The following is a 23,956-nucleotide window of genomic DNA, read 5'->3' on the forward strand; positions in this document are numbered from 1 at the left end:
GGGAAAGTATGAGTGACCATCCTGGATGGGACGCTGGCACAATGTCAGGGCTTTGTTATAGGGAAACACTCAGATCTGGTGTTTCACAACGTAAAGCAAATAATTCCTCCAAATGCAACTCTAATTTATATAAATGTTTTTTCAAAGGAATTGTACTGGGATCCCTGTGTGCCAGCATGGTCAGCTTCCCCGGTTGGAACCTCCCTGGAAAACTAGGCAGCTCTGGCCCCTTGATCCTTCAAGGAAGGCTCTCCTCCACCCACAGGGTCCTCCCTCCCCAAAGAAACTGCCCCCAGCAAGGGTCGTCTGCCATCACAGGGTCCTCTCCTTCCCTAGGGGTCCCCCGCCGTCCTCTCCACAGGGTTCTCTCCCCACCCCCCATCCGCCCCCTCTACCATCTTCCTGGCAAGTTCTCCTCCCCGAGCCCCAGGGTGCCCCTCCCCGGGGTTTTCCTCAGGGCCTACCCCACCCCCATGCTCACCCCTTCCAGGGTCCTCCCCTCCCAGGGTCTTCCCGCAGAGCACCACCCCCTCCCAAGGTCCAGCCTTCCCAGCGTCCTCCCCAGAGTCCACCCCCGTTAGGTACCACCCCCCCAGTATCCTTCCGTCTCAGGATCCTCCCCAGGGCCCATCCTCCCCGTGGCCCGAGTCTCCGCCGTCTCGCAGACTTACCTCCCAAAACTCCGGGTCCGGGCCGGACCGTGCGGCTGCGTGCCGGCCTCTCCCCATCATTCACTCCGCCCGCGCGGCCGGCTGCCCAGGAACTCTCCCCAGCCCTGCGCGAGCCCGCGCCCCCCGCCACTAGCAGGGAGCGGCGCCCAGGGGCCGCCCCGACTCGCGACTCAGCGAAGAGCCGCCCCCACGCGCTCTCGCCCACCTTCCGCTCTCCGCCTCCAGCGCCACCGGCCCACGCCGCCCCGCCCCCAGCCCGGCTGTCGCCCGGCCCCCAGGCTGTTCCCAGGGCCGAGGCCCGCGCCGCGCCTCCACCTCCTCCCCCGCGATCGACAGCGCTACCGGCCAATTGCTGCCCTCAGCCGTCCCGCGGGCCCCGCCTCCTCCTCCATCTCCGGAACCTACCAATGGGAAGGGCGGTGCGGGGGCGGGGCCTGCCGGTTGCCTGGCAGCGGCGCGGCAGGGCGGGGGCGGGCGGCCGGGGGCGGTGATCCGGGTGCGGGGGGCGGAGCCTGCGGGGGGCGGGGCCTGGGTGGTTATAAAGGCGGCCGCCGGCGGGGTGCCGCGTTTCTGGTCCGGCTTCGCGCGCTGCCCGCCCGTTCCTGCCGCGCCCGCCTCCGTCGCCGCCGTCGCCCGTGCCCCCGCTCCGCTCCGCGGTGCCGCCGGACCAGCACCATGTCGCTGTCGCGCACGGAGGAGATGCACCGGCTCACGGAAAATGTCTACAAGGTGAGCCCCGCGCCGTCCGCGCGCCCGGCCCCGACCGGGGCGGCCCCTGGGCCCTTGGGGGTCTTCTCGGAGCGGCAGCGGGGACCCGGCGCCAGCCGCTCGTTCGCAGGTGGGCTCAGGAGCCCCCCGCCCCGGCAGCCCTGCGTCGCCCCCGCGCGCCCCTTCCGCGCGCGTCCGCGCCGGCGCCCGGGGGACGGGGCCCCTCGGACCGGAGTGGAGCGGGGCGGGGGCCGCCGGGGGTCCAAGGGGCCGCGCCGCGCGTCGCCCTGCACCCCGGACGGCGTGATGGCCCCGTGGCGGCCCCTCCAGCCAGGTTACGCAAGCCTTTGGGCACTTTCTCCTCAACAGGCTTTCCCCTTCCGCAACTCCTTCTCGGGCAGTGATGGACGGGGCCCCAGGTGGGAGGTCGCGCGCGGGCAGGTTGGAGGGGTGGACAGATAATCCATCATCTTATGTAACCGCGGAGGAGAAGACTAATTGTGTAGGAGGCTGGCGCGCCTGCCTCTGATGTGTGTGGAGAGTGGGGTTCGCGTCCTCCTCTGCACACTGTCGCTGTCACGTCTGAGCCCGCGGAACCCCGCGGGAAGATCCCTCGGAGGCCCCCTTCCTGGTCATTTTGTGCCTTGTCGAGGTTAACAGGCCCTTGGGTTTCTGTTTCTCCAGCGTCTGTTTTCTCGGTTTAGACCCTCACCCCCAGTAAAACAGACCCAGGCTCCCAGGGGCTCAGGGCCCAGTGCAGTCCCAGGCGGGCATTTTCTCCAGAGGGAGAATCGGCCCTGGGCGTCCACAGCAATCCTCTTACAAAGGCTGCTTATTTCAGAACTGTATCTGAAGGTTAAGTGGTGGGCTGGGAGATTCAGGTGTTTACGCCGTGGCTGCTGGTTCACGGCCACTAAATGGGATTGCAGGGCCCCCAATTGTGTTAACGGTTGTGGCTGTGCCTCCTTAGCCAGTGGCCTGTGAGGCCCTCCCCCTTAGGCTGGCTCAGGCTGTGGCCAGCCAGAGGGAGACCTCCCAGGTGGCCCCCTTTTCTTTCAGCTGGGTTTCGGGTGGCAGACTGTCCGGTAACGCGGCTTCTCACGTAGGGTTTCAAGTTAGAGCTGGGTCATGGCAGGAATTCTGAAGCCGGGTTGGGATTGAGTAAGTCAGCTCTGGAGCCATGTTGGAGCTGCTGGTAAACATGAGTCAAAGACGGCTGAGGACTCGGCACGGAAAAGGAACAGCCTCTGGGGTTTTGTGTTTGGTGTCACAGAGTGTGTGGCATACGTTTCTGGTCGTGTTGGTCTGCAAACGCTGTCGGGGAAGGGAGCTTCATTAAGTCATTAGTCATTAGTTCCGTAACCATGTGCTCGTTCTCAAGGGGGGGGGGGGAGGGAAGTACCGGGCAGAGGGTCTCTTTCCTATTTTCCTTGCTTCTGCAACGAAACCATTAAACAGGAACTTCCATGGCGAGGATCGGGAGGGGTTGCACGGCCTGGCTTCGCTCTGGGGAACCCACGATCATCCGCACTAAAACTCTCACAGCCTGGGCGGTGAGGCGTGCAGTCACCTCCGAGCGGCTTCTAGGCGGAGCTGTGATTTACCTGGAGATCTGCAGGCAGCATGACGGCAAGGGCTGTGAACCCCTGGAGGCAGCCTGGAGGGTTGGGGTGCACATTCAACAGGCAAGTCTGTGGCGTGTGCTGTCGCTCAGTTCACTAATGAGGTCCCGTGGGCAAGCGCGGCAGAGAGAGACCCAGGATCTGCAGGGCTGGATGCAGCCGGCTTTGGTGAGAGCAGGGCTGTGCCCCCCGCGACCGCTCCCGGCCTCACAGCAGGCCCGCGCTGCAACGCAGGCCGGGCGGGTTGGGTTGTAGGCGGTGCTCTTCCCGACGCTCTGTGGCCCGACTGCCAAGTCTCGAGTGCCGGTGCTGTGCTACCCTTTTGTGTTCTGTCGCTGGGGAGCTCGGGGCTCCGCAGCAGAGCCGGTACAGGTGGGGCGGCGGGGGCACGCCGGCCAGGCAGACAGCAGCCCACACGGAGACACAGCTGGAGCCACCCGTGTGGACCTGGCTGGCCCTCTGTTTCGGCCGGGGGCCGCGCTGCCTCCGTTCCTGGGTCGGTGGCTTGCGGAAGGGTGGCCGGGATGTGGCCCCTCTCTGTGTCCCCTGTGCTGCAGCGCGGCTGTTTGCTTTGGCCCTGCATCCTTTCAGCTCCAGCTCTGAGTGCTGTTTGCCTTGGCAGAGGCGGGAGCGGCGGGGACACTCGTCCTTGGCCTCGCTGATTAAAAATGTGAGAATAGACCGCACTCCTCCCTGGAAGAACCAGCAACACAGACTTTCACCTTTTTCTCTGTGGCCCAGCTTCTGCGGGAGCCACGTCCTCGGGGAATTCCATGGAAGCTGAAGGGGAGAGCAGCAGAATGCCTTCCTGATGTCCCCTGAGAACTCACCCTCGGGGCTGGGCAGGGCGACAGGCACTGGGCCAGGTCCTTCAGGGGATGGGGGTGCAGGCAGCAGACCCCAGAGTCCAAGACCTGGCCAAGGGGGCAGTTCTGGGGGGCTGCCTGGAGTGAGGGACGAAGTGGGGCGGGGGCCAGCACAAAGTGCTCAGAATGAAGCCCCAACTCCAGCCCTCTCGGGAGAGACCTCTGATGACTCGGTGTAGGGAAAGGGGCTTCTGTAGCAGCTGGCCTCTGTTCCTGGGGATTCTGGGGAGCGACTGGCAGGTTGGTGTTCTCGTGGTCCAGTAGACCGGGAGCAGCCGTGGCTCTCAGGTGACCTTGTGACCCTGGAGGGGAGCGGCTGTGCAGCATCTCCAGGAATAGGGGCATCCGTGGCTTGTCCTGAGGACGTGGGAAGGTGGGAGACAGCCTGAGAAGGACGAGTTCCCAGGAAAGCCGTAGATGTGATTGTTTATGGTGTTGAGGCTTCTGGGCCTTGGTCCACACGACCAGGCCGGTCACTAGAGGCTGTCTGGTCGTCCCCACCCTGTAGCTGTTGTGGGGAAGCCGGCCCGGCCGCAGTTGCCTCATGAAGGTGGTGGGTGAGCCCGGGGCTCCCGGAGCCGGAGTCAGGCAGGTTGGCTGCCGCTGGTGCTGTTGGTAAGGCTGGTGCAAGGTGGTGGGTGTTGGGTGCTCGTGGGAGGGAGCTGACCTGGGCAGGTGAGAGCCCGCGGCTGGCTTTTCCCATTGAGGCCTGGCTGCCCGGGCCCTGCCCATTATCCTCTGCTGTGTCCCACATTCTCCTCCAGGTGGGTGCCCGGGGGAGCCCCAGGAAGCCTTGTGCCGCTGACCCCGGGCCCGCTTTCCCTCACGCACAGCTGGACAATCACGCTGGAGTGATTGCTGCCGTCAGAAGCCTGGGGTCTGGCGTGGACAGAGCTCAGTGGACCCTCGGCCAGAGAAGGCCCACTGGGCTCTGATAGGCAGCTTCCCTGGCAATGGAAGTGCCTGCTGTGTGTGCTTGCGTGTGCTTGTGTGTGCTTGCCTGCACGCGTGTGTGAACGTGAGGATGCATGTGTATGCGTATGGCGTGTGTTTGCTTTAGAGGCACTCCCGGGGGTGCCCGTCGGGGGGTGTCTTCTGGGGGGTGGCAGCGCCGGCCATCACTGCTCTCCGGTGCGCTGCGGGGTGCCCGTCCTGGCCTGCCACCGTCCCGCGCCCTGTCTGGAGTAGCCGGGTGCTGAAGGGCAGGTTCTCTGTTGTGCTGACCTCGGAGCTGCCTGGCTGTGGCAGCTTCTTGTGCCTAAGTCACGTCCCAGAGACTGTCGGCTCTGCACAGGCTCCTCGTTGGCTGGATGCCTGGTGCACGGCCGCTGAACACAACGGGGTGGCCTGGAGGCACTGGGGCCCAGCGCTGGGGTTCTGTGGAGTCCCGAGCTGGCTCAGGAGTGTCTTGCCTGGGCTGTCCCTGTGGGTCTGGCGTCCAGCACATGTCCTGTGTCCGGGAGGTTGGCTTGGCTCATGGGACTGACCGCTGTGCGCCGGGGGCTTCAGGTCGGAATGGTGGCTGGCGCTGGCCCTGGGCTCTCGGGTGCCATCAGCAGGGAGAGGCGCTCGCAGGTGCCGTGCGGTTCTGGATGCTGCTCCCTCGGGGCCATCCCCCCTGGCATGGATGTGCTGGCTGGGCTGCCTGGGACAGGCTGCCTTTCGTGGGAGGATTGGGTGCTGAGAGAGAGGGCCTTGTCCCCTCCTCCCGGGCTCGGGGAGGAGGGCTGCACTCCTCCTGAGTTTGTGGGTCTGAGTCCTGCTCAGGAGATCCCCGCGATGTTACCGTGGGACTGGGGGGCCACGGACCCGGCTGGCCTTGCTGCCCACTCGTCCCCGTTCAGCCTGGCATGGCACCCTGGACATGGGCTGTGTGCTGTCACCCTCCAGTCAGGGCACCTGAGCCGTCGGTCCAGCATGGGGCGCCCTGGGCCGCTGGCCTGGCTGGCTCCTGGCCTCTTTCCTCCCTCCTGCGTGTACTGAGCCAGGGCCTGCCCCGCGTTGCCTTCTTGGCCCCTCTACTTGGGCCTCAGGGTGGGGCAGGTGTCCCCATTATAGAGCAGACTGTGTCCCCCGGACACACAACACTGGGGCGCCTTTGGGGGGGCGGTCGGTGCCAGGCTGCTGTCTGATGGCAGCTGTAGTGGTGACGGACGGCATGGACTGAGCCAGCACCCGCCTCCCTGGCTCTGATCCACTCCCGGCCCTGACTGTGCTGCGTTGCCGGGATGGGAGTGGGGGCTCGAGGGGCCCCGCCCCAGTGGGCACAGGTGGTTCCAGACAGTGGCCTGAGGGGAGGTGGGTGCCTAGGCTTCTCCTAAAGAGGAGAACCTTTTGTCTCCAAGTAACATGCTCCCCAGTAAGGCCAGCCTTCCCCTGAGACCCAGGTGTGCTGACTCAGGACCAGCGTGGAGCCCTGACTGGGGCCTGCACGTGAGCACAGTGCTTGGAGGAACAGGCCAGGTTCTGGGGCGCCCCTCCAGGTCTGCCCTTCCGGCTGCAGCTCGGTGTCTCATGGGTCCTAGAGGCTGTGGCAGGTCTGTGGCCCCAAGCACAACGTGTCCGTCTCTCTCAGGGCCCGAGGCATGCCGGGTGCTGCCTGGGAAGCGGTCGGTCCTGCAGCATCCCGGGCCTTGGCATTGGTCCCCACAGCAGGGGCCCACGGGCCTGTGAAGAGAGGGGCTGGGTGGGGAGGGGGGGCCCGGAACCACACCGGGCCCGTCTCTAAGAGGTGACCTTGGGGACGGGCCAGGGGATCCGTGCCCACACTGTCCACAGGAGCCTTCTCCTGTCTCCAGCTCCTCCTGCCGACGTGCACCGCAGGAGCCCCCATCTGGCCCCTGGGCTCCTGCAGGCCAGCAGGGTGGAGGCTCACCTGGCCTGTCCCTGCCCTGGCTCTGCGACCCAGCGGGATCAGTCCTTCTGCAGGCACCCAGTGTCCAGGATGGTCCCAGGTCCCTGCAGGCACCCCTTCCCACTTCAGGGCCCGTCTGGGGTCTGGTGGAGCCTGTCTTGAGGTCTTCAGCTACGAGATGAGCGTCCGAGGGCACTGCCGTGGGGGGCGGAGCACAGGAGATGTCTGGACGCGCGTCCCTGGACTCACACCCCGAACTGAGATGCCGGGGGCCGGTGAGGGCCACCAGGAGGAAACAAGGCCGCCGATCAGAACACAGTGCTTTCTTTGTGGTTGGGATTTTAACGATTTACTTACGGAGGTAGTTTTTTAGAACCATTGGACGATTTTTAGAAAGTCCTGTGTTAAACACGCGTGAAATAAATCGGTAGGGTTTGTGTGAAACTGCTTCATGTTCAGAGTCAGGCTCTCCTGAGTTTTGTTCTGGCTCACAGCCCAGTGTCACGGTGTCCCCCTCCGCCACCCCCTCTCCCGGGGCCATCGGGTGTCGGTGTTTCCTGAGCGAGGCTTTGGTGTTTTGTTCCAAGCCTTGAGACCCATCCTGCCTTCTTTGTTGCCTTCTTGTTTCTCTGATTGAAGGTTTCCAGACAACAGCCAGGACCCCTGTTCCTTCAGAGTTGGTAATGGTTTGTGGATGTGACGTCCACGTTTGCCTGTGGCCAGCCATACCAGGGACAGTCATGGGTCGGCGTGTGCCAGGTGACGACGCGTGTAATAGATCACAAAACCAGGGCACCTGTAACCAAGATGTCATAGGTGTTTGTGCTGGGAAACAAATTGATGTCTTGATGTTGGAGTTGGCGGTGAGAACGGGGTGGGGGCCCCCATCCTGGAGCTAGAATACTGTCCAGCAGGACACAGCCATCACCCGGGGCCACACACGGAGGCAGAGTGGACTTGCCATTTCTGGTGGGACTTTTAAAAGAAGAGGTTGGGGCAGAAGGGCCGCTGCCCAAGGTGCAGAGGGCCTCTCTGCACCCGTGTGAGCCTCCCATGGGGCTGGTCAAGCCCTCTCTGCCCTGGGAGACTCTCTGGTGAAAGAGGCCTGTTGTCTGTCCCTCCTTCCATTCTCTCTGCCACTCCTACGGAAGTCTTTTGCAGTCCAGAGCGGAGCTCAGGCCATGGCCTGTCTTGCCCTTGGGAATCCAGGGCCTTGCTGGCCCCAGGCTGGAGTGGCTTGGGTGCACCCGTCTGCTGGGGGCTGGGGTCAAGCCAGCAGCCAGAGTCATGATTTCAGGCCCCACCTGGGGAGAGGGCTGTGAAGTCAGGTGTCTCACACTCTGTCTCTGGCTCTGCCTCGGCAGCGGGGGGCAGGCTGTGGGTCACCTGGGCTTTCCAGCCTGCTGGTAGTCGTGAGTAACTTTGACAGCCATGGGCCAGGCACTGTGTGCTGAGAGCCGTGCACCTGACCTTGCTTATCCCTCAGCCCACTGCTCAAGGGGACCCTGGCTGGCCCCGGCGGGCAGAGTGGCCTCTGTGAGGTGAAGCAGTGTGGTCTAGCCGTCAGCTGGTCAGGGGCTGAGCTGGGGCTGGACCCGGGCCTGTTGAGGCCTGGAGCCAGCTGTTTTTCCATTCAAGGGTCCCGCAGATTTCAGGCAAGTTTTTTCTCCTTAACGAGTAAACGGGCCCGTGGAGTACTTCCTAGCGTATGGAAGGTGCTGGGCGGGTGGTGGCTGTGAGAGTTCTTGAGGTAGCAGGAGGTCAGCGGCAGAGTGGGCAGGCCCAGGCGGAGGCTGACTTCCTGAGTGCTGCGTGGCCTGTGTTCCCATCAGCGTGACCGCCTCCTGGCAGGCACATCCTACCTTATATGAGGGCAGCGGGAGGGGGCGGTTCCAGAACATTCCAAGGCTGCATCCCTGCTTGCTCATAGGTAGTTTCTCACTGGAGCCCAGCCCTGTGAAACTCCGGTCAGAGTCTTCCCGGGGACAAGGACGGGTCAGTGGCCTTGGAATGTTCTAACTGGGCAAGCAGGAACCAGACTTAGTTTTGCTGTCAGTGTTGGGCCTTCTTGCTGCGCGTGGGGGTTGTCCCAGTGTGTCCGAGCGCTCTGGCCCTGCTAACACAGGGCAGCCTCGATGGGAGGCTTACTCCTGACAGCTCAGGGGCTGGGAGCCCGAGATCCGGCACGGGCAGGGCTAGGTTCTCCTGAGGCCTCTCCCCTGGGCTCCCAGACAGCCACCTTCTGCCCGTGTCGTCACATAGTTGTTCTCTGTGTGTGTCTATGTCCGATCTCTTCTGAGAAGGACACTGGCGCCATCGGGTTAGGGCCCACCCTGATGACCTCGTGCAACCTGATGTCTTCTGTCAGGACCGTCTCCGAGGACAGCCACGTTCTGAGGGCCTGGGGGCTGGAATTTCAATGTATGGATTTAGGGGACACCAACGTGCCATTGGGCCCTCTCCCCAGGGTGCAGTGGGCTCATACAGGTGGCAGGGGGCCTGCGTGCCGTCTCTCTGAATCGGGGTGACGGGTTTCCAGGCGGGTCGTATTGTGGGCTCGCGATGGTTTTCTGTCCAACCTCAATCAAACGGCAGTCGTGATTACGACACTAAGATTTCCACGGGAGCACGCTGTGATTTCGTCACGGAAGTGGTCGGCGGGAGTGTGGGCTGCAGCTTAGTGCTAAGCACAGACAGAAAGCAGTGTGGGTGCAGGGTCCCGTTGACACAGGGCCGAGCAGGGGGCGGGGGCAGGGGCGTGGGCACTGGAAGGTGTGTGTGGCGGGGGCCCTTCGGGCCGTGCCCGCTGAAGTCGAGATGGGTAGAGAGTGTGTCTCAGACAGGGGAGGAGAGGGCGGGCTGTGGGGCCCGTGTTTGGACCCTGCTGCAGGGATTGCCTGGTTCCTGGGGTCGGGGAGGGGTGTCAAGGCGTAGGGAAATTGTGGTGCCCCCCGAGTGGGGAGCGGGGGGCCTGCGGCTCCCTGTTCTCGTGTGGGCTCGAGCCAGGACCACCAAGTGGGCCAGAGCATTGTCTTCCGTCCCTGCGTTGCTCTGCCAGTGGCTCCTGGGGCCTCGGGGCCCCTGACCCCTCTGGGGGCTGTGGCAGAGACCGAGTTGTTACTTTATTGTAAGTTGGCCGCTGTCCGAGAGCTGCCGGAGGCAGGAACGACTGCCTCACCACAGAGCTGCTTCTCAGCCTCTCTGACCCCTGGGCGATGCCCACTGTGGCCGCCCTCCCTTGGGGGTCAGGAACTCCGGCTCTGTCTATTCTAGAACAGTCTGGTGCCTTGTTTGCTGCTGCCAGGTCACGTTGCTTTTTGGCGCTCTATCCTTGGGGGGCTGTGGCCAGGTCGGCCTCTCCGTGGCCCCATGTGGCCCTCGTTTCTGCTGGCGGCTGTGGGGCAGAGGCCATGAGTGCCATGGTGGTGGAGTGTGGCCTGAGGGGAGCTGGTGGGCTGTCGGTGGTGGTCGGGGGGGGTGTCGTGGCCCATGGGGGTGTGGGAAGGGGAACCCGGTGCTGTTAAAGTGTAATTGGTCTGTGTGGAGTGCTGCGTGGCTTGTCCCTGTTTCCAAGGGGGTTTTTTCTGCTTCCCCTGCTGGCCTTCACTCTCCCACCATCCCCCCATGAGCTGTTTTGTTCTGGAAGCTTCCTTGTATGCAGTCATTTTCTGAACACGCATGAACACGTTCTTATTTTCTCTCTGGTTGTAACCTAGTGAGATCCAGCTCAAGATTTGCCTCCTCCAGGAAGCCCCCCAGCACTCACTGAACTCCCCAAGTTGGTTTATTCCTTCAAAAAGGGTTCCCAGGATAGATGTCCCCATCTTTAGGGGGGAAACCTTCCACCTGCCCCCACCCCCAGGCGGGAGCCAAGCAGAGCTGCCCTGAGAAGCCAAGCTTCCTGGTTTGGCCTGATGGTCCTTCCCACCCCCCATCCCCTGCCCCTCGCGCATGAGCCGGGCCCTCCGTCCAGGGCGCCAGTGTATCAGTGCTCTCTGTGGGGGCTGCAGCGGGTAGGCCTTGCCCCCGCCTCCCCCCGAGGGGGAGGGCAGTGCAAGTGGCAGGGCAGCAGGCACCGGGCCCCTGGGTGGCTGGACGTCGTGTATCCCGGGTTGGCAGGGGGGGCAGGCCCCCTGGTATCAGCCCTCCCGCAGGTGTGTGTCACCTCAGCACCCCCCTAGTTCTGGTGTTGCTGGACGGGCTCGAGGGAGCAGCTGGTCCAGCCTTGACGGGCATCGGGACAGCACCGAGGCCCGTGTGCAGCGAGGGGTGAGCTCAGCTGTGTGGCCGGAGCTGGTGGGCAGGCTCTTGACTCCCTCAGCCTCTCCCAGTGCGTCTGTAAAATGGGCACAGGCACGCACGGGTCGGTCAGGTGAGGGTGCAGGATGTGGGGGTGGAAGGCCGGGGGGGTCCCTGTGCCGTCTCGTCCTCGCAGGTGTCAGCTGCGTAGAGGGAAAGGTGGCCTGGCTTGGCCACTCAGCACGTGCCTGTGTGCCCACCCTGTCCTTCCTTTGCCGCACATGAGGGGCTGGAGGGGAAGCAGAGGCTTGTCACTTCCCTCTGTCAGCAGAGGGACTTTGCTCTCTGTGACTGCCCTGCCAGGAAGGTGCTGGAGGGGGGCCATCGCTGGAGCCAGAACTAGGGAATAAACAGGATTCCTGAGCCGCTGAGCAGCAGACCCGGGCACGGGCACGGGAGCAGGCTGGGGCAAAGTCCTTGGGCAGAACTCCCTTCTAGAAATGTGTTGACCCCTCTCCTCGTTACCCCGCCTCGTTCCCAAGGGTGTCCCACTGCCCATTCTCCTCACTGGCCAGGCAGACTGTGACCGCAGAGTAAATATCTAAGTGCCCACCAGTGTGCCGGAGGCTGGGAGTGTCCCGGGGCATCCGGGCAGGAAGGCTCCCAGCGCGCTCGGCTTGGTGGGGTCCTGCGACAGCCGCCTGTGCACCGCGGCTCCCCTCCTCACTGCTCTTATGGAAATGCGTGGCCGTATCCCTGGGGTCAGGGTAGGGCAGCCCTGAGGTAGGGGTTCGGTTAGGCCCGGATGGCTGCGACCCCAGGGCCGGCAGGAGCGGCCAGCTTTGGGCTGTCCTGGCAAGGGGGTGACTTCCCATCATGCCCTGGGTTCACCCCTCACTTGTGAGTGTGTCTGGCAGAGACCCCTCCTCTCTCTCACCCTTTCATCGTGTGTATCTTGTGGGGTGTCCAGGACCCCCTTGCAGAGACCCTGGCAGGCCACCTGGTAACTGGAGGCTGTTTGGAGATAAATATTGGCTGAACCAGCGGATAAGTGGAAGAATACTAGTGCTAACTACAGTCGATGCTTGAATGTCGGGGGGCTTAGGGGCGCCGACCTCCCATCCAGGTGAAAATCTATGTGTGACTTTTGACACCCCCCCCGCCCCCAATAGACTACTGTTGGCTGGAAGCCTTCCCGGTCACATGAGCGGTCGGTTACGCTTTGTATGGGACGTGTGTCACGTGTTGTGTTATCAGGACAAAGTAAAGCAGAGGAGGGGAATTGCCATCAAGGAGACCATTGGAAAGTACATTTACGGTGCTGCATGAGTCTGCTGATAAAACCCCCACAGACGTGGGCCCGCAGAGTTCTGTGTTGTTTAAGGGTCAGGGGAGTGGTTCTTAGCCCCCAAATCTGCCCGAGGACTAAACGCACAGCCTCCACATACGACATCGAGTCTGAGCCCATTTGGGATGCATGTGCATAGTGCACGTGTCAGAGCTGGAAGAAAACACTGGATGTTGCTCACGTTGTGGCATGGTGTCCTGGCGGCCGGGGGGGGGGGGGGGGCGGCGGTCCTGGAGTGTGGGGTCATGGGGCAAATGTGAGGCCAGCAGCGCATGGCCCTGGCTGCCCGTGGCCCAAAGACGGTGGGCAGGGTGTCCCCGGCCTCGCTCCTGTTTTCAGCACCCCAGGTGGGTTAATTCCCTCTCCTCTCAAAGGAGGCGGGCCCCTGCTGGAGGGGTTGGGTGCCGGGATCTGCACTCCCTGCAGAAGAGCCGTGAAGACAGTTACTCCGTCACTTCCGAGAAAAGGTGTCCAGCGTCAGTCCCCTGAGTCGCCTCCTTGTGATGACTGATAGAAGGCCCTGCTGCCCCCGCCTCCATCGGCTCTGCCCCACCCCCACCCAGGGCCTGGTTAGGGGAGCCGGTGGTGGGGCCGGTGTAGAGGGTGCCGAGGGGTGGGGTGGAGGAACCCCATGCCAGGCCTGCAAGGTGGTCCTGGCTGGCTTATGGCTGCCAGGCTTTGCAGAGATCCAGTGACGTGAAGGCAGGTGGGTGACTGTTGGCCAAGAGGCCTGCCTTCAGGCCGGGGAGCGGGCATCTGTGCGGAGCCACAAGGACACTTCTGCCTTTGCCATCGCCTCCAGTTGAAACCCCGGCACCTGTGTGACCAGGCCTGGTGTCCTGGCCACCTGCCCCTTCGCGGCAGAGTGGAGCAGAGGCCGTGCCCTGCCCCCTCGCTCTTGCATTCCTCATGCGTGAGCTCAGCCGCGGTGCCGAGGAAGTGAAACCTGGCGGCTGTCCCCGTGTGTCATTGGGAGAGTGTGGGCAGGCTGCCACGGTGATCCCCTCGCTTGGCCTGGGCGGCTCCTGGCCTGTTTTCTGCTGTCACTCAGAATGTTAATGGGGATCAAACGATGAGCTTGGACGGAGTGTCCTCTTATGACCGGGAGCCTGGGGGTGTCACCCAGGAGCCAGGTGGCAGTGGTCCTGGGGATGTGAGATGTGTTTTACCATCACGTTCACACGCACACGTGGGAGCATGCGCACGAGCACACGGTCTCACACGATCTGCGGGCACCCTGGGACCCCGGGACACCAGGCTCAGGGACCCAAGCCGCCCTGAGTGGGTTAACACCCTTCTGTCCTTTGCAGAACAGATGCACAGGGACCATGTGGCACTCTTCTGCCCTGAGGCCCAGGCAGCAGGAGCCTCAGAGCTCCCACGGGCCCTGCAGTCACCCCTCGCTGGTGAACCCCAGACCCGGCTTCCTGCTCAGAACCCTCCCCGGTGCCCACCCGTCTGCTCTGGCATCACTCTTCCGACTCCCAGGCGCTCCCTGGATTTGAGGCGTCCAGATTCCTGGGTCCCCAGACCAGCAGGCTGCATGCCACCTGCTGTCCCCACGTCGCGGTGTCGTGTGTATGGACGGGTGGGGCCGGCCCCCTCTCCTCCTGAGGGCCTCCCCTTCTTGGATCCCGGAGCAGCTCCAACAGGGTCCCCGCGTGGGCTGGTGCCCTTGGCTGCATCCTGGTCTCCCCTGAGCAGCGAGGGGTCTCTTTGGAATGGTCGTCGGATTGCATGGCTCTGCTCAGAACCCCCTGGGCTTCCTTTCCGGCCAGGCAGAGCAGGGCCTTCCCATGCGGGCTGTGAGGCGGCGGGCTGGCTACTTCTTACCTCCCCGCCGACGTTTCAGCCTGGGTGCTGCCCTGCCGTCCCCGAGCATGCCGTGGCTGGTCCCTGGGCCGCCTCCCTGCCGACCCCACTCCCCGGCTCTCCTACCTGTGTGAGCTGGGTCCCGCTGTCGTGTTCTTGGCCCGCACAGGGTCCTCACGGTCCGGTGTGGTGTGGGCGCGCCTTCCCTCGTGGGGTGCCGGCCCCATGGGGGTGGGAGTTGGGCAGGGTCCCTGCGGCGTCCCCTGCACACCTTAGTTCTAGTGCAGCTGTAGCAGGTCCCCTGCCTGCCTGTGGACCAGGCTGCCTTCCGGGCTCTCCCTCGTCACACCTCGGGCCCGGCCCTGTGTGTGCCTAGGCAGTAGCCTGGATGCAGGGCCTTGTCCCGTGGACACGGGTCTCTGTTCCTGTGCACCGCGCCCCAGGGCGGGCGGATGGCAGCACGGCACCAGTACCCACTTTTCCGGCACCAGACCCCACGGCCCTCGACGCCGGCCGAGGAAGGCTGTCACCTGGGGCTGGGGCTGCAGCACAGATGTCGGGGGAGGGGGGGGGGGCGCCCGGCCTCTGCTCACACAGAAGCCTCTGGGGCCTGCGTGCTCTGTGGTAGGATCAGGCGGTTTCTCCCGGGGCGTCCATTCTCTCATCCTCGTCAGACTGTCCTCAGACAGACGCCCATTGTGATAACGGATCTGAAGACATCGGATGTGGCCGAGACGGGTTTTCTTTGGAAGTCCTGTGCCGCGTGCTCGCTGGCTGGGCCGGCTCCCAGTGCCTGTTACCCGGTGGAGCTCACATTTGGCCGTGGTTCGCGTGTGCCTGTTTTTACGCCTCGTAATTAAAACATTTATTTGGCCTTCACGGTGAAAATCTAATTTCTTCCGTCTAAGAACGGCAGTCCGTTGGGCAAACGGAGCCAGAGTCTGTTGGATTATTCATAGCGTGGTATTTGCAGATCAGGCTGTGGGTCCCTCTAATCAGAGCTGATGTTTGGTAATTGATGTGTTGAGTGAAGACTTTAGTGGGAGGGGGCGCTGGGCGGCGCTGAGCCGTTTGTGCGTGGCCGGCGGGAGGGCTTTCCTCGGCTGACTCAGCCCCGCCAGACGGGGTAATGGCACCTCAGCTGCAACACTTCTGAGCACCGATTGTATGCCAGGCACCGCCACACGCGCTCTGTTTACTTGTCCGTTTGACCCGCAAAGCCTCAATGCACCAAGGTCTGTCCTTACCCCCATCGTACAGATGTGAAAACTGAGGATCAGAGGGTCCGCTCAAGGGCAGGGCTGGGGTTTTGACTCCAGAAGCCTGAATGTGGCTTCATGGTCTCGACCCTCTGGGTTTTCTCCTCCCGTTGGGACCCTCCTAGAGCCACCACGTCACCTGGGCCACTCATGCCTTTTTTCTCGTTGCTTTTCTCAGACCATCATGGAGCAGTTCAACCCCAGCCTTCGGAACTTCATCGCCATGGGGAAGAACTACGAGAAAGCCCTGGCAGGTGAGGCCGCGGGGTGGGGGCCACGGCCTCCCAGCAGGTGGACGGCTCGTGGAGCCAGATGAGAGGCGGAAGGACATGCTTTGTTCCAGAAACAAACTCGCCAGAGGGAGGGTGTGGGGCTGCACCCTGGAGGCCTGTGAGCCCTGGAATCTATGCCCACTGTTGTAGGGACAGCCATGTCCCCAGCCCTGTCCTAGGCTGTGGCGAAAGCACGGGGTCTGGCTTCTGTTTTAGTCCACAGCACGTAAAGACGCAGGTGCGGGTGTCTGTCCTGCGCAGTCGTCTCGAAGCTGTAGGACTGGGGTCTGGGCTTGGGGCCACACCTTCTCCCTGGCTGGTGAGCACCCTGTACCTCCCAGAGACCTGGGGCGGGGGCGCTGGGGGCAGGGCACTCAGTCTCCACCAGGGAGGGGACGTTGGTGCCAGGGTCTGGGCCCTTCAGTCCCAGTGGGGGCCGGCTGACTCACGCCGTGGTCCAGGACGCCTGGGGGGACCGACTGCCCGTCTCCCGACCCTCGACTGTGTCTCTCTGGGCTCGGTGTCAGTGTCGCTCTAACTGTGGCGTCCTTGTGAGCAGAGCCCCCACCCCTAACAGGGACCTTGTGTCTGCAGAGCGTGCACTAGCCCCAGACAGCTGCCCTGGGGTGTCCGCGGCCCCATGGGGGCCTGGTGGGGGGACCTCTGGTGGCAGCAGCTCCTGTTTCTTTCTGTTCCTGTGGTCACCTGGGAGCAGGGCACCCAGCAGAACTGGCTTGCTCCCAGGACAGTGGCCTGGGTGGTCTCCAGGGGAAGGTGTCTGGCCATGGTCCTGCCCTCGCTGTCTCCAGGGGGCAGAGGACCTCTCGTCATGCAGCAGCCCAGCAGGTGGCCTGCACCCTGGCCCTCCACCTCGGCCCTGGTCCTTCCCTCTAGGGGACGCTGCTGCAGACATTTTTGGGGGACCGGGGCCTTGACGTCACACACCAACGGAGCCAAGAACGCGGGTTCTCGTGTGGCTGCTGTGCGTGGACCGGTGGCGTTGACCGGCAGCCGCTGGCCATCTCCCTGTTTCCGTGTGGGCCTTGCACTGCCCTCCGTTTGGGGGGCACACTAGTGTTCTGCACCCTGCCAGGCTCTCCTGAGCTGCCCGGCCCTGAGCACAGGGCCACTGCCCCAGCAAGAAAGGAGGTGCACCTGCTCATTGAACACAGGTTCCGTCCCTTCCTTGAGCTGAAACCCGGGCTGTAGGATCTCCGTGATGGTGCCAGGTCCCAGGCTGTGGCGGGTATCTCTGTGCCTGCCAGGGGTTAGGGGCTGGCTTGGCCTCTGTGCAGACATCCCGCATCGGGTCTGCTGCCCCCCGTAGGGCTCTACACGCAAGACAGGCTGTGGCGGGTCGTGTGGGAGCTGAGTCTGTGTCCTGTCTGCAAAGCCGGAGGACAGAGGAGGCAGGAGGGCAGGGCACAGGCGAGCTTACAGGGCACAGGCCTGGCGTGTTCCATTACCGCAGGGGCTCCGAGCAGGGGCCCTGCCGTGCCCGTGGGAGAGGCCCAGACTTTCATCTCTTCCTGGCTGTGGACGATCTTCCCTGTGCTCTGTGGATGCGGCTGACGGTTCACTTCAGTGGAGCCACCGTCTGTGGGACACTTGTCACCCTCACCCAGCCTCCTCGTGGGGCGACACCATTCCACTCCAGTCCTGATCAAAGCCACGCCGCGGTCTCCTCTGTGATGAGGCCAGGTGTCCTTCTGGGTCTTTCCGCCCCCACTGGGGGTCCCCATGAGGCTCTCCAGGGGACCGTGTGTGGAGCCTCTGAGGGCTCCTTCCTGGACTGTCCCATAGGACAGAGCTCCGCGGGCACGTCACCCCCGTCTCCTCCATGCTCTCAGCCTCCCCTGCCCCAGACTTGTGGCACCTTTGGCCTTTCTTTCATCAGTACGGAGCTGCCCACCTCTCCTGGAAGCAGGCGCATGTCAGCCGGCAGGGCCGCGGGACAAACGGCCCTTCATTGAAGGCCACCTAAATGGAAGGTGACCAGGTGCCCGTTCGGCGCCCCTAAGCGGGTCCCCTAGAGAACGGAGGAGTGGATGTCCTCACGCTGCTGCCACTGCCCCCGCGCCCTGTCCGCCCTCCTGCTGGCAGGGCCCCTTCTCAGACGAGGGGCTTGCGGGCCCACCTGTGGGCGGGGGGCCCTGAGCCCTTCCCTGGGACGCCGGGTCCGCTTCCGACGGTGGCCGGAGCCGCAGGGCGCAGCGTGAGCCCCGCGGTGTGGCTTCAGCCTGCCGGGAGAGCTGAGGGGCGCCGTCTGCACACCTCGCTGGGGATCTCTGAGCACGTGGCCTCCTGCCTGGCGGGGTCTGCGCTCGGCACCCCCTGCCGCCCCTTGCCAGATACGGGGTGGTGGGGACGGCACCCAGCAGAGTGACTGGGGTAGCTCTGGGCCTGACTGGTGCGCCGTGTTCTCGCAAAGAAGAGGAGCCCTAACGGTCGCAACGAGAGAATTTCAGCCAGAAATGGGGTGAGATCCGTGCGGGAGGAGCGCCTTGGAGCGCGGGAGGCTGGCGTGCACCGCGGTCACCGCGTTGGTGCTGAGGGTCCAGTCCGTCCCCCACGAGGGCAGTAACCACGCCCTTCTCTCCTCTCTCAGGTGTGACCTACGCTGCTAAGGGCTATTTTGATGCCCTCGTGAAGATGGGCGAGCTGGCCAGCGAGAGCCAGGGCTCCAAAGAACTCGGTAAGACCCCCGGCTCAGTGGAGACCCCCAGATTCCTCGCATGTGCCCCGGTGGGTCTGGGGTCCTGTCCTGTGACTGGTCCTTCTTCCACTCGGATCAGGTTTTCCTTGTCAAACAAGGAACTTTTCTGAGATGACCGTGATCCTCAGAGCTGGCGAGGGCTGTGACTTACACGTCCAGCCACAAGCGGGGTGTGCTGGGCGGCTTTGGGGTGCCCCTCAGAGTGCACGCAGGTGGGCCGGTCCCCGCCGAGCAAGTGCAGCTGGTGGTGAGGACAGGTGCAGAAGCGCGTGGCTGACGTGGGGAGCCGTGCAGAGACTGGACTGAGGCGACAGCAAGCCTTCCCGGTGTGACAGTGGGAAGGGACGCCAGCCCATCGCGCAGGGTGACCCGGTTTTGTAAAAGTGCGCACGGGCATGCCTGTCACACGGTAAACAGGGAAAGACCCCAGATGCGTAGCAGACGGAGCTCCGGGGACGGGTTCTTTTGTTTGTGGTTTCGCGGTTTTGCAAGTTCTCTAGCGGCAGCCCGTTCTGGCCTCGTAATCCAGGCAACACACAATGAAGGGTGGAGAGTGCCGGTGTCCCTCACAGGCCGGGAGACCCTGGTTCGCTGGCAGGTGCGGGGCGCTGGCCGTCCACGTCTGCGGTCACGGGTCGCGGAGCCATCTTGCTCCCACTCTCACGCTGTCTCGTGCCACACGCCGGGCCTGTCCGCTGTGGTGCTTTGCAGGGGCCTCTGGCACTCCTGTGTTGGAGGAAACGGAGGCCTGTGCCCAGCTGGCCGGGTCCCCCGCAGGCCTGCCAGGAGCGCCCGGTGCCCAGATTTTCCACGAAGCCAGTGTGAAAGCGCAGCTGTGTGTCGACAGACACAGCTCAGAGCTACGGCACTTTCCAGGGCTGGGGGTGGGGGGAGCAGGGGCAGGGGGCGACATGCCGGGTGGAATGCGTGGTGACCGGGGCCAGACCCCTCACGCTGGCGGGCGTTCGTCCGCATCTGAGAAGCTGAGCTGCTCCCAGCCCCGGAGGGAAGCTGTCTGGCCTCCGTGGGCACAGGGCCGACCTGCCCCTGCAGGCCTGCGGGAGCGTGCAGGGACTGAGAGGTGCTCAGGGGGTCAGGCCTGCAGGTGCGGCCTTGCTGCTCAGTGTGCAGGACACCCGGCAGGGGAGGCCCGGACGCCCCTGCGATGACGCCTCTGGGCTCGTGGGCCCAGAGGCCACACGTGGGCCTGCCTGGCGCTGCCGGGTCTCCAGGCTGCAGCTCCTACAGCCACCATCTGGGCCCCCGACCCCCTGGGACGTCCGTGTCGTGCGTGAGCCACGTGTGTTTGCGCGCAGGCTCCTGCCTGTGACGGGGGCATTTTATTGTTATAGGTAGTCACGCGGCGGCCCTGGGGACCCGTGTGCTGGGGGCCCCGGTGTGTTTACTGTCTGTGGTCACACTCACAGAAGGGCAGATGTCTGCCCGCGGGAAACCACGTGTGTGGCCCCAGGGCGAGGGGTGGGCTTGCGCGAAACTGCAGCGACGGTCCAGAACTCCCTGCTGGCCAGGTCCTGGGCGCTGCCCTACCACAGGCCCGCTGAGCAGCTGGGCGGCCTTGTGCGGCGGAGCTGGGCCCCGAGGCAGGAGCAGGTCAGGGGAGGACGGCCCTGCAGCCTCCCGGTGACCCACATTCGGGCATCTTCCTGACCAGCCAGCGCCTCGAGCACTTTCTCATGTGCTCGCTTCTCTTCCTTGGCCAAGTGTGCGTTCACGGCTTCCTGTCTCTTCGTCAGGTTTCTGTCCTGTAATCGTGTCGTACAAATTCTCCGCGTACTCTGGACAAGCCGTGTCGGGCACCGTCTTGCACGTGTTTTCTCGCCATCTCGTTCACCTGTCGGTTCTGTGATCCTGTTTGTCGAAGAACGGGAGCTCGTTTTCAAGTTTGTTTCCTTTGAGAAAGAGAGAGAGCAAGCCGGGGAGGGACAGAGAGGGGCTGCGAACCTCCACGCTGTCATCGCAGAGCCCAACGTGGGGCTCCATCCCACAGACCGTGAGATCGTGACCTGAGCCGAAATCAAGAGTCGGACATTTAACCGACTGAGCGCCCCACGCACCCCAACAGCGTTTCATTTTAATGAAGTCCAACCGGTTGCTTGTTTTCCTTGAACCATACGGCTTATGGGTTTTTCTTACCGTTATTGTGACTCTGGTGGTGATTTTTATTTTGACGGCTTTGTTTTTCCATTTGCTCTATTCTCAGGGTGCTCGTGCTGGTTTGTTCCCAGTCCCCCAGACGCTGCTCCAGACTCCTCAGCCACTTCTGGGGCGCCTGGGGGGCTCAGTGCTTTGAGCGTCTGACTCTTGGTTTCAGCAGGTCGTGATCTCACAGTACATGAGCTCGAGCCCTGTGTCAGGCTCTGTGCTGATGGTGCAGAGTCTGCTTGGAATTCTCTCTCTCCTTTGTCATCTCTCTGCTCCCTCCTTCACTTCATCTCTCTTCCAAAAATAAATGAGTACACTTAAAAAAATTTTTTATTTTTTTAATTACAAAAATTTTTTTTAATGTTTATTTTTGAGACAGAGAGAGACAGAGCGTGAGCAGAGGAGGGGTAGAGAGAGAGGGAGACACAGAATCTGCGGCAGGTCCAGGCTCTGAGCTGTCAGCACAGAGCCCGACGTGGGGCTTGAGCCCACAAACCGCGAGATCATGACCTGAGCCATAGTCAGACGCCCAACTGACTAAGCCACCCAGGCACCCCAAGGCGTCCCCTTTCCATCCCCGGGACTGGGTCCTGTTTCTCCCTGGGTCAGCACGTTGTTCTTTCATAAAAATGCTTCCTTAGCACGTTAAGTGGGAAAATACCTGACGCTTTGTCTGTCTGCATCTGTCCCTCCACTTGGCAGAAGGCCTGGCTGACCTGGAGTTCTGGGTGGGATTCGGTCTTCCCGACTTTCCCTCAGGGTCAGGAGGCCCCGCCCACCGTCCTCTGACCCCAGTGTTGCCTTCTTCCATGCTGCTCGGATGCTGATTTTTAGCTGTGCGTGAATTTTTTTGTTTTTCTCCTCCCGGAAGCTTTTAAGATGTTTGCGTGTGGTGGCAGATCTCATACGTCTGTGTGCGCGTGGAGGGCCCAGGCAGGGCTGGAGAGCTGAGCATCCCCCATCACGGGCTAGGTGTCGGCCTCCGGGGCCACGAGCGGGGTGGCCACGGGCCAGTGTTGAGGCCGTGACCAGATGTGGAGGAACGGAGGGGGCCCTGGCAGGGCCCGAGGACAGACGCGAGGGGCTACGGTGTGCTGAGGGGGAGGTGGCGAGGCTGCTGGGGGCGGGGCCTGGTGCTGCGGGACAGGCTTGTGCCTTGTGCCTTGTGAGCATCTATCCCTGCCGTCCCCACAGCTGGTGCGTTTGCTGTCACTACTGGAGAACATTCCATGGATTTTTCCATTCTCCCCGTCGGCAGTAGGGTTATTCCCCGTGGGTTTTGCTGCTCTGGACGCGTAACGTCCACAGGACCGTGATGCTGAGCCCCGCCGCATGGTGACCTCCACGGTGGCGCCTCTGACGTGGTGCCAGGGCTGCTCTGCAGGTGGCCGCGGGGTCTCCCTGCCAACCTGTGGTCTTCCTTGGGGACAGGAGTAAGCAAGTGGCTCACGCCTGGCTTGTGAGGCTTCTGAGAGTCTTGGTGGGGCTCCCGTGTGAGTGAGGCTCCCAGGCCACCTTCCACGTGGGCAGGAGCCCTGTAGGCCGCCCCAACCCCTGGGCCAGAAGCCGCAGCCACTGGCCAGCTTGGCCAACCTGGCTCTTGGGTGGGGGAGGGGCAAGTCACAGCCCCAAGGAGGCCAACAGGCGACCATTTCCACCTTGGTATGACTTGTGGTGTCCAAGGGGCCTGCGTGCCAGGGGCAGGTGATGCAGCCCAGGGGGATGCCCGGCCTGGACCTGTCCCACGCAGCGACTTGCTGAAAAAGGTGAGGTCTTCTGGGCCCTTCTGAGCACCTTGCGTCTGTTCTGCGTGGCAGAAATGTCATAGTTGGAGTCCTTTGCTCGTGGCCAAGTGTGTAGGGACAGGAGTTCGGTGGCTTATTTTGGCCACTGCTCCTGTGGAACCCTGTCATTGGGGTTTTAGGTGTTGAGGTCACTGGCCGAGGCAACGGTTCCTCGGTCCCATAAGCCTGCCAGCCCCTCGGGGGGGGGGTCACCTGTATGGGCTCCGCACCCCTCCCTGCAGGCTGGTCAGGACCCCGATGTGAGGGGCCCACACGTATTCCCGGCTGGTCCCGAGTCCAAGCTGTTCTGTGGTGCATGTGGCCGTGTGTGAGTGTGTGTGCGCGTGTGCGTGCGCGTTTGAGGAGAACACCTGTTCCCTGATTCCAGACATGGGGTTGTCCCATTCCAGGCACGGGGCTCCTGGTCTTGATGGTGTCCTCGACTGATCAGTAAACAGAGGAGCCGTGCACCGTGGCCCAAGGACAATGGGCTGTGGGTGTCTCCACCTGGTTCTGGCTTTCTGTGGTCGCGCAGTGTGTCCGTGAGTGTCTAAGCTGCACGCTGTGCTGTCACGTCTTCCTGAGGAGCTGAACCTCGTCACCACGTGGTGGCCTTCTCTGTCCCTTTGTTTGGTGTGGAGATTGATTTCCTGCTCCTCTTCCGTCTGTAGCCCCTGGGGGCTTGCTGTTTTGCGATCATTTCCTCCCAGCAGACCTTTCCCCCCCCAGGATGGGAGGGAAGAGGTGTGAGCCTCTGTCCTGGGAAGGAACCGGCCTCGGGGGGCAAGGGCCCCGTGGCGCTCCAGCCCAGGTGCTGGGAAGGCTGCCACCGCCTTTTGACCAGAGATGGTTTGCAGACACATCGTCCAGACTCCCCAGCACAGTGGGGCGTCGCCTGTCCTCTGGCTGCTGCCTCCCTGCCTGGGTCTGCTGCCGTGGCCCCTGGGAGCTGTAGGGTCAGGCATGGCCAGGTGCGCAGAGGCAGAGACCCCGGCCGCTCCCTTTTGTGTCCTGATGGCCCTGCCGTCCTCCGCAGAGCCCTGCACCTGCTTCCCGCCCGGCGTGAGGGTCTTGAGCAGCACACGCCTACACGTTAGCCCCACGGTGCTGCTCCGGGCTGAACCAGAAGTCGTGAGGGCCGAGAGGCTTCCCGTGTGTGGTTTTCCCCTCCTGAGCGGGAGCCGCGGCCCCGTGGCGGTCCCCTGTGCTCTCTGGAGGCACTGCCCGCGGCCAGGCTGCCCCTGGGCCCTCCTCTCTCCGTGTGCAGGAGGCGGGCGGCCTCTCTGCTTTGGTCCTGCCGGTCCCTGTGCCGCGAGGTCCAGGCCTCACGGAGGGGACCCTCTCTGTTCTGCTCTGACCTTTCCCCTGCCCCGCAGGGAAGAGACTCGCAGGGCTTCGCTTTGATACAGCAAGCGGCTGGGGAGCACGGGGACTGCCCTTCTAACCTGCTCGCCAGCAGCCGCCTGCGCCTGGCTGTGTGCAGGGCCCCCACGTCTCTGCTGAGGCAGGCCCCAGTGCCACCTCCCACCCCACCACAGGGCGCTCACGGGGGCGCCTTTGGTCTGCGTGTGCCCGGGGGAGGGGCGGCTCTTCCCACACCCGGCTCTGCGCCTCCGCCCTCACGGCTGCTGTGCTTGCTCAG

General features: G+C 63.4%; 1 protein-coding gene across 5 annotated transcripts in view; it reads left to right on the top strand.

Annotated features, from left to right (window-relative positions):
• The first annotated feature begins 1,226 nt into the window (after nt 1-1,226).
• BAIAP2 (BAR/IMD domain containing adaptor protein 2) overlaps nt 1,227-23,956 on the top strand; it is a 62,700-nt gene continuing 39,970 nt past the window's right edge. For all 5 annotated transcript variants that reach the window (XR_008294331.1, XM_027052283.2, XM_027052284.2 and 2 more), the window contains exons 1-3: nt 1,227-1,400; nt 15,558-15,633; nt 18,260-18,346. Coding sequence is in view for 4 of the 5 variants with exons in the window: in XM_027052283.2 (XP_026908084.1) it covers nt 1,347-1,400; nt 15,558-15,633; nt 18,260-18,346 (217 nt within the window). In the remaining variant the exon portion in view is untranslated. The remainder of the gene's footprint in view (nt 1,401-15,557; nt 15,634-18,259; nt 18,347-23,956) is intronic.

The sequence above is a fragment of the Acinonyx jubatus genome, chromosome E1 (assembly GCF_027475565.1).
Source record: "Acinonyx jubatus isolate Ajub_Pintada_27869175 chromosome E1, VMU_Ajub_asm_v1.0, whole genome shotgun sequence".
In the NCBI taxonomy this organism is placed as follows: domain Eukaryota; kingdom Metazoa; phylum Chordata; class Mammalia; order Carnivora; family Felidae; genus Acinonyx; species Acinonyx jubatus.